Here is a 12,691-nt window from a genome sequence, read left to right as displayed (position 1 = left end):
TCGACGCCGAGTTGGGATGAGGAAAGGAATTCTGGGAGGGAGAGAGGTAGGCACGCGAAAACGCTTTCGCAACAAGGAATGCCTCTTTATCGAGGTACATTATTTGGTAAGGCTTCTTCCTGTCCAAAATGCTTCAGCGCTTCTAACCGTCCCTGATTTGCTGGGCGAATACATCTGTCGTTGCTTGCGTTGGCGTCTCTTCTCAAATGTGGGGGCGATAATGGCGGCGGCCCGCCAAGCACTTAATTTGCATTCAGGTACCGCCGGATTTATGCTCATCGTCGGTAAAGCCTTAGCGAGTTTCGTCGTTGTCGGTTCTGGAGTGAATATTCATCTCAGATTTTAAGACCTTGCTGTTACAGTGCCGATTTTAAGAGTCAAGCTAGAATGTTAGTTATGAGAAACCCAAATTCGCGAGGCGACTTTACCTGTACTAAACCTCCCATCTTGCAGCGTCAACCATATCAACTTCTTTTGTCACCTGATCAACGCTGCGCCCAGTCAATACATGTTCTTGGGGAGTTGCCATGACAAACTATTTTGGGACAAATGGAATGTGTTTCCCGAATAAATTGAGTTCCGAACAGGCGAAAAACCTCTGCGACACACGTGAGGAGAGATGGTCAGTTGGCAGAGGAATTAGAGGTGGTGGGAGAAAATGTTACTGGATGTTAATATGCCAATCTGCACTCCCAGTGCCAGCGGCGCACACATGTGACAATATCGATGTGCCATCAGCTTCAAGCTTAAAATCTTCAAGTTTCAAGCCTGAGTTTTGGTCGAGCAGACTACATTCAAAACTGAATCACCTGCTGCTCCCTTCCAATCTCGAGCATTCCTCGGATGATGACCACAGGTTGGAAATGCTTGTTAAGAGCGCCTTCCAACGCCGTTGCCACGTGAGAAAGAAACCAGGCCCCGTCTTGAGGAGGAGAAATTGCAGCGCACTGATTCGTAGTTCAGTGAATTAGCTTCAATGAATTATATTCAGAACTAGAAGCCGTAGGGGTGAAGAGGACGCACCTCATTGCTATCCAGCGTTGAGGAGCGAAGGTGACCGTGTTGGGCAACGTCAACGATGTCAAACACGCCAAGTTTGATGTTTACACTGTGCGCTTATCAGAATCGCCCTCCCTTTCAGGCGCAGATCCAGACTCATAGTGGTCTTTCTCGTATTTCACCTCCTATCAATTTCCGCGCCACGGACATGCGGAACGTATCGTGGGTGGGGAGCCGAGATGACAGGACGTCTGGCCAGCCTCAACTTCGATGACTTCACTGGAACATCTTCTGAAGGGGATGGTGAGAGGATCGGCACTCAATGAAACTTGAATTCGTCGGAAAGTATGCAACAGTTCAGGGAAGACAGCGAAAGATGGCTAGCGCTCAACGCCCAGCACACTCTCGCCAGTGTGAAATCCTTTTGACTCCCCCAGTCAGCATTTCGTTTTCCAACTATAAAGTCAAGGATCACAGCATCCCCAGAGCCACGAAACTTCTGCTGACGAGCTCCCGAGCAGGGATGTGCATCATCGGGCTTTTCTTGCCTGCACGATATCTTCCGCCTCCTCCCATCTACTATGTTGGCCTCTGACGAACGGCTCCCAAATTTCCACTTTGCTCAATCCCCGTTCATAATACACACACAGGGGATGGCCGCTCAGTGGTTTCGGTCCCTGTATAAAAGTGACGAAATCGACCAAAAGCACCAAAACTTTGATTTTGTCGCAGGAGGACATGAGGAGGAGTATTGGTTCGGCGTATGGCGTTCCTCGGGCAAGACTAAGTTCGAGATGGGTCATACACGGGAGGAGAGACAGCTCTGCGATCTTACTACACTGAAATGGGTCGGTGATGACGAGATGCGAGACTCTGGAGAAGAGGGGAAGGGCGAAAGTGGGTTCAGGGCTGAGATTTGGGATGGAGGAAGGACTGAGGATATTGATGGAGAGGGTACGCGGCTGGGCAGTGGTGCTGGCGCTTATGGGAAGGGAGCCGGGTAACCAAACAGCTAGGTTGACGACGTTGGCGCAAGCACGGAGGATCCTGGAAGCGTCGCCACCGCCGATTTTTGATGTTAGGCATAGGGATTTTACGTGGTTCAGGAAGAATTCGGTATGTTTATGGCGAATTGTGTGAAGAAACTGCTGTGCGGATACATGAGATCGTAACACAACAACCTTGTAAAGAAGAGGAGTCATCCTACGAAAATGATTGATAATTGGTGCGTTTGGGATGAACAAGGAAGACAAACCAAGTCTGAGCTCCCCGAGAGACCAGAACTAGCGATGGCACCATTTCCACGTTGCATGCCGCCACCCAGTCAAAGATCTGGCGACAAACATCATCGGGAATTGAATTCGTGACCGTCGTCATTTGAGAGCGCTGTGCGCGACAGATGTCGTGAAAGTGCGGCGAGCGGTGGGCTTCAGCCATAACGCTGAAGAAAGGGATGTTACGTTTAAACTTTCCTTTATATTTATCGGAAGTGAGCATCTCCTGTGGTGTAAAAGTGAACCGCAACTCTGCGGAGCACACATGTCTTGGAGTGGAATTCCTGACTTGAAAGGTTGAAGCAGATCACCGAAAAAAGGATGGTAGAACTTATTATCCGAAAGTTCGGGATAAATATACCCATTGGTCTCCTTCCAAAGCTCATTTCGTCCCCTCAATATCGCACGTTGTATGAGATTACGTGGAAACCCTCTGTGGCGCTAACGGACATACGCGGCGCGGTGTGTCAACGGGTCGCATCCAACATAACAATTTGGAGTGACGTACTGTTTTGAATAATTAGTGAGTAACCGCGATAACCAAGCAGGCTATCAAGTATTAGCTTGAATGGCGCGGCAGTGGTAGGTTGTTCAAATTACCTACAGATAGGTAAGGCAAAGAAGTGTAGCGTTATCGCAGACTCCAAAGATCGTGGATTACGCGTGGGCGATAGGGGTGCAATCCCCTAATTCACCACTCTGCAACAAGGCCAAATTCAGACGACGACGATCCTCTGGACTCGGTGGAGACGGACCGACCTGCAGCTAGGGATTAGAAGAAAGTATCTGTATAGGCATGGTTGGGGGTAGACCGGTGACCGTTCTGTATATGAAGGAACCTGCGATATACAGTATCTGTATAAGCATGGTTAGGGGAAGAAAAGTACCGCTTGTACAACTGTCGTCATGTGTGACGTCATACATTGTTGGAGGCCGAGAATACGAAAATGATAGAGGAAGTGGGCAAGAGTTCTAGTTCGGAATCGGAAAGTGCACAGATTGAATTGAGAGCCGTCAGGGCGGTGATTTTTTCAAACTGCACGCCGGCTCAAGTCCTCGCTCATTACAGGATTAATCGCAAGCATGCGAATTCGACTAGACAGAATGCTTGTTGTCGGCGGCGAGGTAACTGGGGACGCGGCTGGCTCAGAGATACCGTAAGCAGGACCCAGGTAGCTCGAGCTGACGGAGCCACTTTGGTATCGTCTTGAACACACTACCATTTGTCCGAGTCGACCGACGCCCCTCGCGAGTCGCCACCTAAGAATTCAAGTTGCGCGCCGTCGTAGATCTAGATTAAGGACCTCAAAATCCGACCAGCCGCCTAAGATTTCCACTGAGGGCGATTCAGAAGATCTAATGCAGGTTGCATTAACGCGACGACAGTTTTTTGGGAGAAGCGGGGGAATAGCAGGGCTCCATTAGTGGAACAGAGGCGGCCGATCCGATTGATATTTGTATGGGAAGCCTGAGGCGAGGTGGCATGAGATGTCGCTTCCGAAGAATAAGATACAGGAGTAGGATCGTATTTCGAAGGAAGTGAGCTATCAATGTGGTAGACGAGCGAATCCCTGAAAGCGTTAGACTAGCGGAGCTGAAAGGGGATTGCACGGACATCGTTGTTAAGAAGGATGTTTGTTTTGACTTGTTGTACCTGGGGCATCGATCATCGATTACAGGGCCGCAGAGCACAATTAATGCCATCGATCCCCACCGAAATGGCAAACCCGTGAATATTTTGAGGGTGTGTGGGTGGAATCCAGAGGATCCAAAATCTGAACCGCGATGAAGACCGTTCAGGGTTTTTTCACTTCAAATTTCAATTGAGGAAGCCACTGTGGAACTCCAACAAGATTGGGCAACCCCATACATAAAGGGTCGACGCGCTTTACCCTTCACATCCGCCGACATTGCTGCGTCCTTTCCAGACCCCATTCTATCCATCACAGATGAATAATTTCTATGGGAAGGAAAATTGGGCGACAGTGTCAAGTTTGCGATCAAAGTCTGTTATTATGTTGTTCATCCGTAGAGTGGTTGATACAAAAGAAATGTTACCTGGGATTCTACCGTTCATGCGCGTGAAACTAAAACAAACACAGAAGCCGGAGCCCTTGTATGAAACATGTAAACGTCAGATATTGGACCACGGCTGGGGGTAGGAGCAAGAAACGCACCCCAAATCAACAGTAATCAATCACATCGGGCGACCAGCACCTCAGTTCATCCCGTAGCACCACCTGAGCACCTCCTTTGTATTCATAGGTTCGAGCTGCCGCAAAAGTCGCATAAGGAGCGAAGTAACAAAGGCTAAGCGAGAATTTGAAAGTTGGCGGTCTGGCAGCGTGAGTAGCCAGGTAGCGATCCCTGAAAATAGCTTGCTATGAGGCCCAGCTGGGATATGTAAGTGTAAAGGGGGCAGATGAAGATTCCGCAGGAAAAACGGGATCCCGCGCGGATTTGCAGAAGGTCAGGGGGAAGTTGTTGTATTCGTGAAGGTCGGTCAACGTTGGAGTCGAGGGCGCGCCTCTTGAGATCTAAATCTCCTTGTAGGTGAAGAATCGAGTTGACAAGGCCTTTAATGTGAGTGAACGGCAACCAACTTCAGTGCATGGGGCCATTAACGAGCGACTTCGGCATGCGGGACCAACGAGCGACTTGTGCAGATCGACCTCAAAGACCCCCCCTCCCTTGAAGATTGTGGCTACTCAATGTCGGTTAGGAACCACCAAACGTTTATCTATCACCACATTCTCGACAGTGTCCGCCAATCGAGCCAGATCAATCAGCCCAGGTTAAGGCGAGGTGGGTTGACCGAGAGTGGAACACTAGATGTGCAGAACCACCCGGGATGTTGGGCGTGTCGTGCAAAATGAGGAGGGATGGGCATGCTTGACGGAGGCTGGGTTGTCACACCCGGCATGATGGATCTCTGGGTTGAACGGTGGTGAGGGCCAGTATTTGTGAGTTCTAGCGTGAAACGGCGGCTTATGGTTTGTTGGAAGTCGTTGTGACGCCTCGAGAGCTAGGCGAGGTTGTTCAAAGGGAGTCAAATCAAGGGGCATGGAATAGCGAAGACATGGGTGATGGGGAATGGTCGAGAAAACGGCAAGTTTAGCTATGCCGGAAGAGTCAATGGTTGGGTAAAATGGACAGTTGGGCTTTGGGACGATTCGCCAATCGACCACTCGGGAGGCAGCGTTCAGAGATTGAGCCTTTTTCAAAGCAAGGACGAGAGGACTGGTGATTGACTAAATCATGCTATGAAAAAGGCCGAAGCAAAGGAAACGCGATCAAACGAACCTTTCAGTTCCTCTTGAACTGCCGGTGCCCCCTAACTCCCTGCCACAATGATGTCTGTCGCCGTCGCGTGTCCCAGACAAAACTCCCGACGAAATAACAATCGAGAGTGGCATGATCTGGCTTTCCCAAAATTATATATGTGTTGAGTATGACTTTGCGACGCTCAGGTTGAATGAAAGTGCCTGGAACAAGGTTCGGAGGAGTTCCTGGGTGTCAAGCATTGAAGCAATGTGCGCCGTCATTGACCTTGACATTTAACAACTGTCAACAAGCCCTAAAGGCCTAACATTTGATCTCCAACTTCAGACCTCCGGCCTAATGCTTTAAGGTGAAGAATTTCGTAGGAAGAGCTTCACATTTATAATTCACCATACAGGACGTAATTACAACCATTACTGCTTCCGTTGAACCTTGTGGCGGGCATCAGCTACGAAGAAGCAGAACCCAAACGAACCGACCCACCAAGGACCAACTACCCAACAACTCCCTAGAAAGGGAAGAGGTAGCCAGCGATTCCTTCGAAGTGATATCCGTTCACAACACTGGCGGTATTTCCCTCGTCATTGGACATGGTATAAAAGTGCTCTTTGGCACTGGCGCTGTCGAGGCGATAAAGAGGAAGGGCACCGCAAGCTGTGTCAGGATACAAGTATCCAGCAATTCCCTCATACGTATACCCAAGGCTTTCCAGAGCATAATCCACCTCCGGGATGCTGGTCGTATAAAAGCGATCAACAACGGCAGAATTGAACATCCTGTAGAAAGCGATAGTGTGCGGCTCCTGAGAGGGGAAGAGGTATCCAGTCGTCCCTTCGTCGATGTAACCGAGCTTAGTGATGGCGTTCTGGAACTCCTCAACGTCGGTTGTGTAAAAATGGTCGAGTCCAATCGGGTTGTATGCCCTGAGCAGGGAAACGGCCAATCTTGGATCTCCACAAAGTTTGGGTACTAAGAGCGGCTGGAAAGGTTGAATAGTGGGTTAGAGTGTCGAGGCAAACGATGATACAATTGATTGACCGTCAAGGGAGCCGCAGCAGCGCCAACAGCAAAACCGACGATGGCAGCTACAAGACCGAATGTGAAACGCATATTAATCGTCGTAGTCCTGGGGGAACTGAAGGGATGGGCTTGCTTCGGTGCGTTTTATACCCGTCCTGAAGCCGATCCATGGTTTAAAGGAATTACAACGACGAATCCTCTGCTACAGTGGCCGCTGTAACTGCGTGATTATTGGAAGTCGAAACACGCATTGAGCTTGGGAGACACCGTTAGAAAGAAGGCCCGGTAAGCATGGGATTCATACTTACCAGGTAATGAAACGACCCAGGGGGGGAACGAAGCACTGAAGATCACATGCCACATCCACATCGAGTGACACGTACTAATGATCTGTCAACGGACATACAAAGACCTACAGGGGTAGCATCAGCATCGTGTATGTGATCAAAGTAAACTCACCTCGGAGTTGGGGCAGCACGAAGATTTTCCAGAGCTCGTTGAACCAAGACGATTTGGAGTCGGTTTGTGAGTACAAGGAACTCTCCTACTCCCGGTTCGACTCTCGAACAACGCACTACACATCTTCTCACCCCTTTACCCACTTCGCCGTCTCCTCGAAGTGCGCGTTTCCAGCCTTGTCACGGTCACCTTCGTGGAAGCAGGGTCAGAAAAAGGTTCAACTTGTACCGGAACCAGTACCTCGCTTACCTGATTGCCCAACAGAGTCATATGGAACTTGAAAACGGTGAATGTTGCATCATTGCATGGGGAGGGCAAGTCAAAACGTACCCCAAATCAAGCGTGAATTCAGCGGGCAGTGAGCACCTCAGCATAAAAGCCGCATGGTGCAGCCGCGAGCATCTTAGACCTCGTGTCGGGCGAAAGGGATGAGGAGGCTGCCGTTCTTGAGTTAGAAAATTCCTCACCGTCTCAGGAGTCAGAGGGATCGCACTTAAAGTTACTGGAAGCAAATGACATGAGAAGAGTATGGGCCCAGAGGATAAGTACGACCAACATCGGTCTCGATGCGAGTCGTCAAACACAGACCCCCCACAGAAGGGAATCCTTGGGGTTGGTTATGAGCCACAGCGAGCGCCGCGGTCCTCCTTCAAGTGTTGATCAAACTATGAATCGTGCTAGAAGACGTGGGATGCTTGAAGTGACATTGTGGTGAATTGTACGGGATTGGGCTGACAGCGAAGCGACTGGAAAGGACAAGGATTAGGAAGGGCATGCGAACAGGTAGTCGGTATTAAAAGTACGTGGCGCTGGAAGTGATATGGACTCGGAGTGCCTACGGCAGCTGCCATATGAAACGACGGCTGGAGTTGAGTTGGGTAGCGGTGCCATGTCAGCGGTTTGTTTGTGGGTACAGAGAAGATGTTGCGCCCCATGCAGGTATGCCAATCAGATACTAACTGAGATGCCAAGTTCAGATGTTGCGTCCCGGGGGTCGAACAGGCACGCGCCTTTTGGATGAGAATACTGGTCGGTTTCCAAACCCTTGTCAGCCTGTACCGAAAACCCAGTATCAAAACGGAAGAATTTGAAGTCGAGGGATGTCATGGCACGAACCTTCAAGTTGAAATCCTTCCCAAGTCCCTAGTGCCCTTCTCCCGTCTCCGAGTGAACGTGCGCAGTCCCAGACAAATGATGTAATGGCCATAAGAAACGGTTTAACCAACAAAAAATGGATCTTCGTGCACGAATCGACGCAAGTGGCAGGAATAAGGCTCAGAGGACTCATTGCATGATCCAAGCCGGGGCCAAGCTGGATGAGTGTTTTGGCCTATTTTGGCTAATCACACAGTCATGTCACATGAGCATCTCTTCGTCAACGTTGATGTTGACGACAAAGCGATATATTAATCCAAGATCTGGGTTACATTTCTCTTTTATGTCCTACTGCTACCATTTGGAATAGGCTTCGCTCCCTAATCAGTTTTTCTTCTCATATGTCACTGCAGAAATCTACGTGCGCAGTGTTCCGCACTTTGGTGACTGGTCGGAGCCCGTCGACTCTGGGACAGCCAATGGCAGCAAGTTCAGATGGACATGCTCCAATTCTATCTACTGGACCTACGTCAACAAAACCGAAATCGTCTCACTGCCTTGAACCCTAACTGAGCGGCTCACGTTTCACGAAAAGGCGCACATCATGTGGACTCCTTCGGATTCTTTGCTTAGGAATGGAAGATTTCCTACCTATCTCTTCCACAACCCGCCATCTCTAGCCGTGCTGCGCAGCGTCGCCATAGGTCATTAAACACCAACAGCAGGTAAAAATTTTCGCACTGTCTCCAGTCCAATTCACTCATTGACCAACAGAATTTTATTTTTGTTTCATCGATACGCAGACGATGATGAGTCGCCGGACAGCTTCCGAACCCGACGCACAGGAAAGACGCAACAATCTGTCGTTACTTACGAGGCTTCTTTTTAACAACAAGCCGGCCACATCACACCGCCAGACGATTGATAACCTCCGAATTTGAAAAAGAGCCTCCGAATTTGAAGGAGTCGAGCAACATCTCGGGACTTTGTAACGGGTCCGTGAACGCGGCATGCACAACTTCAGATCTTTTTTTTTGGAGGTGATCGTTTGGGGTAAGCAATTTTGTATTTTATTCACTGAAACATAAATTCACTGGTGGATGCTGCAGTTCGGATCCGTCAAATCAGGACTGTGAATCCGCATGCAACCGCTCAGGCTCACACCCACTGAACACCGGGACCAAAAAAAACAAGGCGATGTGTGGAGCAGCTGCGCAGTCCACTCTTCTTCGGATCCGCCAGATCGCCCATTGGAAAACTGCGGAATCTCTGAAAACGGAGGCGTGACCCAAGAGGTATGGGTGATCATTTAATATTATGAATTCTGAAATTTACTGACGGTACTATTTACAGATCTCAACGTTCTCAAATTGTTTATGAAATGGTCCGTACCTCAATCTCGCCGCGTAAACGAGGTAAGCCGCCAACTTTCTCTTTCCTTCGAGAATATCTGAGACTTGCGATTATCGCAGTTTTACGTTGGCAACGATCAAAATTCTTGACGCGCAGCAATTCAGAGCAATTCGTGTCGCGAGAAGCATCGAGCCTTAACCTGGCCGGATTTCGCGTTACAATGGGTGGCTGCGGGTTTGACCCTGTACGATAGCCATTCCGAAAAGCTTTTGGCATGAACAGTTACTTCGGACAATTCCGACTCAAGTTTGCGATGCATGAAGAATTTTGTATAAAAGGGCCTCATTCTTCCAGTTCAAAACTACCAAACAAATCCTTCATCCTTCCTCAAAAGACAACCACTACTTTCATAACTCACTTCGAAAATGTGTTCCTTCACCGCAATCGTCGCCGTCCTCACCAGCGTCCTGCTCGCATCCGTCCAAGCGGCGCCTCAAGCTTGCTGGAAATGCCCGTCCGATCAAGGACAGTACAAGTTCCAACAGCAGGCCGGAAGCGACCCACTCCACTGCCAATTCTTGAAGGACGGAATGGCCTATTATTGCGATTACAAAGTGGTACGCGACGATCATCGTATTCGTACCATCGAATTGTAGATTGATAGTCTTAAATAGGCTGACGGCACCTTAATCTATAACGTCAACGACCCTTTTTGCCCCGCCAGTGCGGTTCCTTGTTAAATAATCCACGCGACGCGCGTATGCGCCCTGGGTTCGAAGTTGGTGAGTCCTTACCGTGTCGCTTAGATTTTTCTGACTGACGAATTTACGGCTACTTTAGATTGTTGTACTTCGGATCTTTGAAGTTTATAATCAACATTGATTCGACCACCTACGGACCCCAAATACTCTCGCCTTGTTCTGTCGTTAATTATGAAGCTAGAAACGGACTACAGATATGCAGATTTTCTTATGTATTTAACAAGCAGATACTTGAAAAATATGTATACAATGTTTTCTAGATTCCGATGATGGCGATCTACCGCTGCGATGCTAGGTTTATTGTGGTTGAAGGCAAGTGTGGGATAGGAGCACGATTTACTAAATGGAATGCATTTAGTTTCTCTCAAAGATATCCCGAGATTAGTTGCAGACGTCGGTAACGTATACTGTGAATACAATTCACCCAGCCAATTCGATCAGATCTATTTTTTGTGAGGAAGAAATAAATAAATACTTTGTTGCCGCCATAACTTCATCCTCATCGCTTGACGGTGACTTCTCCTCTTTCTGCATTCACAACAGACAATGAAAACAATTAATTATAGCTACAGAAAGGGCTGGTACTTTGCGGGGCAAGTTTAGTATGTCAAAAATCCACAAAGCTTATTAATAGAGCTTTCGATCGTGTCACCAACAACAATCCCAAAGTCTTCGTTGTAGAAAATGATGAGGCGGACGAAGTCAGCTGTTGTATATGCTGAAAAATTCGTGCTGAAGTTAGGTGGCACTGTTCCTACTGCAGGTTCCTCAGCCGGCGCGATGAGGATGTCCTGTACATTTGCAAAATTAGCGTAGATGTGGTTTGCAAGGTTGAGGCCGTTTCCCGGGATCTACATGGCAAATGGTCACTACTGGGAGGTTAAGAACTGTAATAACACACCGTCTTGTAGAGAGGCCGGTAGGCACGAGGAACATCATGCAGGCGATTATGTGCGAGAACCCGCGTGTTACGGGAAATAGCCAGCGCCACAGCGAGCTGCTGATTCATCTGATTGAAGCCAGCAGTGAGCTGGTTGTTGATATCCTGTAAAGCCTGTGCTACATCCACGGGAATTGATGTTGCGTCGACGTCTTGTGATAAGGATCAGAAGGTTACACGAAAGAAAGGTGAAAAAAGTGTGAAAATGCGAAACGTACGAGCAGCTTCCACTGCAGCAGCCATTAGTAGCACCCCACTCTTTGCAACAGCACCCAGTGTGATGCGGTTGTCAATCGACAAGTCTTGGTAAGATAGATATTAGTAGGATTCAGGGGAATCCATAGACGTAACCTCACCGTATCGTTTGCAGTGCAAGATCTTACTAAGTAGCGTAGATTGAGGCCCTTGACATTCAACAACTATCAACACGTACTCGAGTACACATGGTGATGTCACGAGGGGCACTGTTGACTTAACGACAAGAAATCTACGCACGTATTTTGCACTTCAGTCGGAACCCGCCCTTTGGGACAGCCAATGGCAGCAAGTTTAGCTGGGCATGCTATTCCACCGACTGGACTCTGGTCACCAAAACCGCTCAAAAGCCATGGACTCCAAGGGAGCGGTTCACATTCCACAAAGAGGCGCACATGTGGGCCCCTTTGGGTTCTTTGCTTGGAAATTGAAGGCTTCCTTACGTCTTTCTTCTACTAGCAAGTGGAACTTGCGTCTCTAGCCGTGTTGCGCAGTGTCGCTATGGCTCATTGAACACTAGGGGTAAGATTTCCCGCGCTGTCTCCAATCCAACTCACTCACTGACAAGCAGAATTCTGTTCTTGTTTGATTGATATACGGATGATGGTGAGTCGCTGGACAGCTTCCGGGAAAGACACAAAAATCTGTCGTTACGAGGCTTATTTTTAACAACGAGCCGGCGACATCACACCGCCAGACGATTAAGAACCTCCGATTTTGAAAAAGGGCCTCCGAATTTGAAGGAAGCAAGCAACATCTCGGGACTTTGCAATGAGTCCAGGAACGTGGCATGGACAACTGAAGAGCTCCACCTAAGAGCTCCCTTAAGGCAAATGATCGTTTGGGGTAAGCGATACATGATTCAATGAGCCATAAAATTCATTGGTGGATGATGGTGCAGCTCGGATCTCTCATTGAACACAGAGAAGTCGGTCTCCTTCAAGAATTGGGACCGTGAAACGCGCGCATCTGCTGCGTGCTACTGCTCAGGCTCGCACCCACTGAACATCGGGCCCAAAAAAAAAGCACGCGGTGTGTGGAGCAGCTGCGCAGTTCACTGTTCTTCGGCTACGCCAGATCACGCATGGGAAAACTGCAGAACCTCTGGAAAAGGAGTCGTGACCCGAGGAATGGGTGATCATTTAATGGTACGAAATCTGAGATTTATTGACACTGCGACTTAAGCCGCCAACCATCTCTTTTTTCTTGAAGAAGATTTGAGACTTGTGGCATATCGCAGTTTACGTTGGCAA

The 12,691-nt window shown here is 48.7% G+C and overlaps 5 protein-coding genes across 5 annotated transcripts; 2 read left to right on the top strand and 3 right to left on the bottom strand.

Moving 5' to 3' along the window:
- Positions 1 to 794: 794 nt before the first annotated feature.
- LACBIDRAFT_335190 (uncharacterized protein) lies at positions 795 to 2,436 on the bottom strand (the record flags this gene model as incomplete). Its single annotated transcript, XM_001890040.1, has 4 exons — positions 795 to 947; positions 1,024 to 1,108; positions 1,648 to 2,202; positions 2,255 to 2,436. The coding sequence occupies 4 exons, from the start codon at positions 2,434 to 2,436 to the stop codon at positions 795 to 797; spliced, it is 975 nt and encodes a 324-aa protein (XP_001890075.1).
- Positions 2,437 to 5,910: 3,474 nt separating this feature from the next.
- On the bottom strand, positions 5,911 to 6,692 carry LACBIDRAFT_296001 (uncharacterized protein). Its single transcript, XM_001890039.1, has 3 exons — positions 6,594 to 6,692; positions 6,039 to 6,534; positions 5,911 to 5,986 (listed from the first exon to the last, which is right to left on the bottom strand). Exons 1-2 carry the CDS (start codon positions 6,663 to 6,665, stop codon positions 6,064 to 6,066), a joined length of 543 nt encoding a protein of 180 aa, XP_001890074.1. The 5' UTR covers positions 6,666 to 6,692; the 3' UTR covers positions 5,911 to 5,986; positions 6,039 to 6,063.
- Positions 6,693 to 7,025: 333 nt separating this feature from the next.
- On the top strand, positions 7,026 to 8,691 carry LACBIDRAFT_296000 (uncharacterized protein; the record flags this gene model as incomplete). The annotated part of the gene is made up of 4 exons (XM_001890067.1): positions 7,026 to 7,238; positions 7,299 to 7,940; positions 8,012 to 8,207; positions 8,500 to 8,691. The coding sequence occupies exons 2-4, from the start codon at positions 7,855 to 7,857 to the stop codon at positions 8,689 to 8,691; spliced, it is 474 nt and encodes a 157-aa protein (XP_001890102.1). The 5' UTR covers positions 7,026 to 7,238; positions 7,299 to 7,854.
- A 580-nt stretch (positions 8,692 to 9,271) lies between these two features.
- On the top strand, positions 9,272 to 9,509 carry LACBIDRAFT_316791 (uncharacterized protein; the record flags this gene model as incomplete). Its single annotated transcript, XM_001890066.1, has 2 exons — positions 9,272 to 9,424; positions 9,483 to 9,509. 2 exons carry the CDS (start codon positions 9,272 to 9,274, stop codon positions 9,507 to 9,509), a joined length of 180 nt encoding a protein of 59 aa, XP_001890101.1.
- Positions 9,510 to 10,842: 1,333 nt separating this feature from the next.
- On the bottom strand, positions 10,843 to 11,835 carry LACBIDRAFT_335187 (uncharacterized protein; the record flags this gene model as incomplete). Its single annotated transcript, XM_001890038.1, has 5 exons — positions 10,843 to 11,094; positions 11,145 to 11,288; positions 11,402 to 11,413; positions 11,567 to 11,602; positions 11,815 to 11,835. 5 exons carry the CDS (start codon positions 11,833 to 11,835, stop codon positions 10,843 to 10,845), a joined length of 465 nt encoding a protein of 154 aa, XP_001890073.1.
- Positions 11,836 to 12,691: the final 856 nt, after the last annotated feature.

Source organism: Laccaria bicolor, genomic scaffold (genome assembly GCF_000143565.1).
Source record: "Laccaria bicolor S238N-H82 LACBIscaffold_78 genomic scaffold, whole genome shotgun sequence".
Lineage (NCBI taxonomy): Eukaryota > Fungi > Basidiomycota > Agaricomycetes > Agaricales > Hydnangiaceae > Laccaria > Laccaria bicolor.
The sequence above is the reverse complement of the archived record's forward strand: the minus strand, read 5'-3'. Positions and strand labels throughout refer to the sequence as shown.

What these genes read in the sequence shown, in the direction of transcription:
- LACBIDRAFT_296001 (XM_001890039.1), bottom strand. Translation starts at nt 6,665, where the DNA reads ATGCGTTTCACATTCGGTCTTGTAGCTGCCATCGTCGGTTTTGCTGTT. An exon ending in CTGCTGCGGCTCCCTTGACG is followed by an intron (nt 6,535 to 6,593) that starts GTCAATCAATTG and finishes CAACCTTTCCAG; the next exon opens with CCGCTCTTAGTACCCAAACT.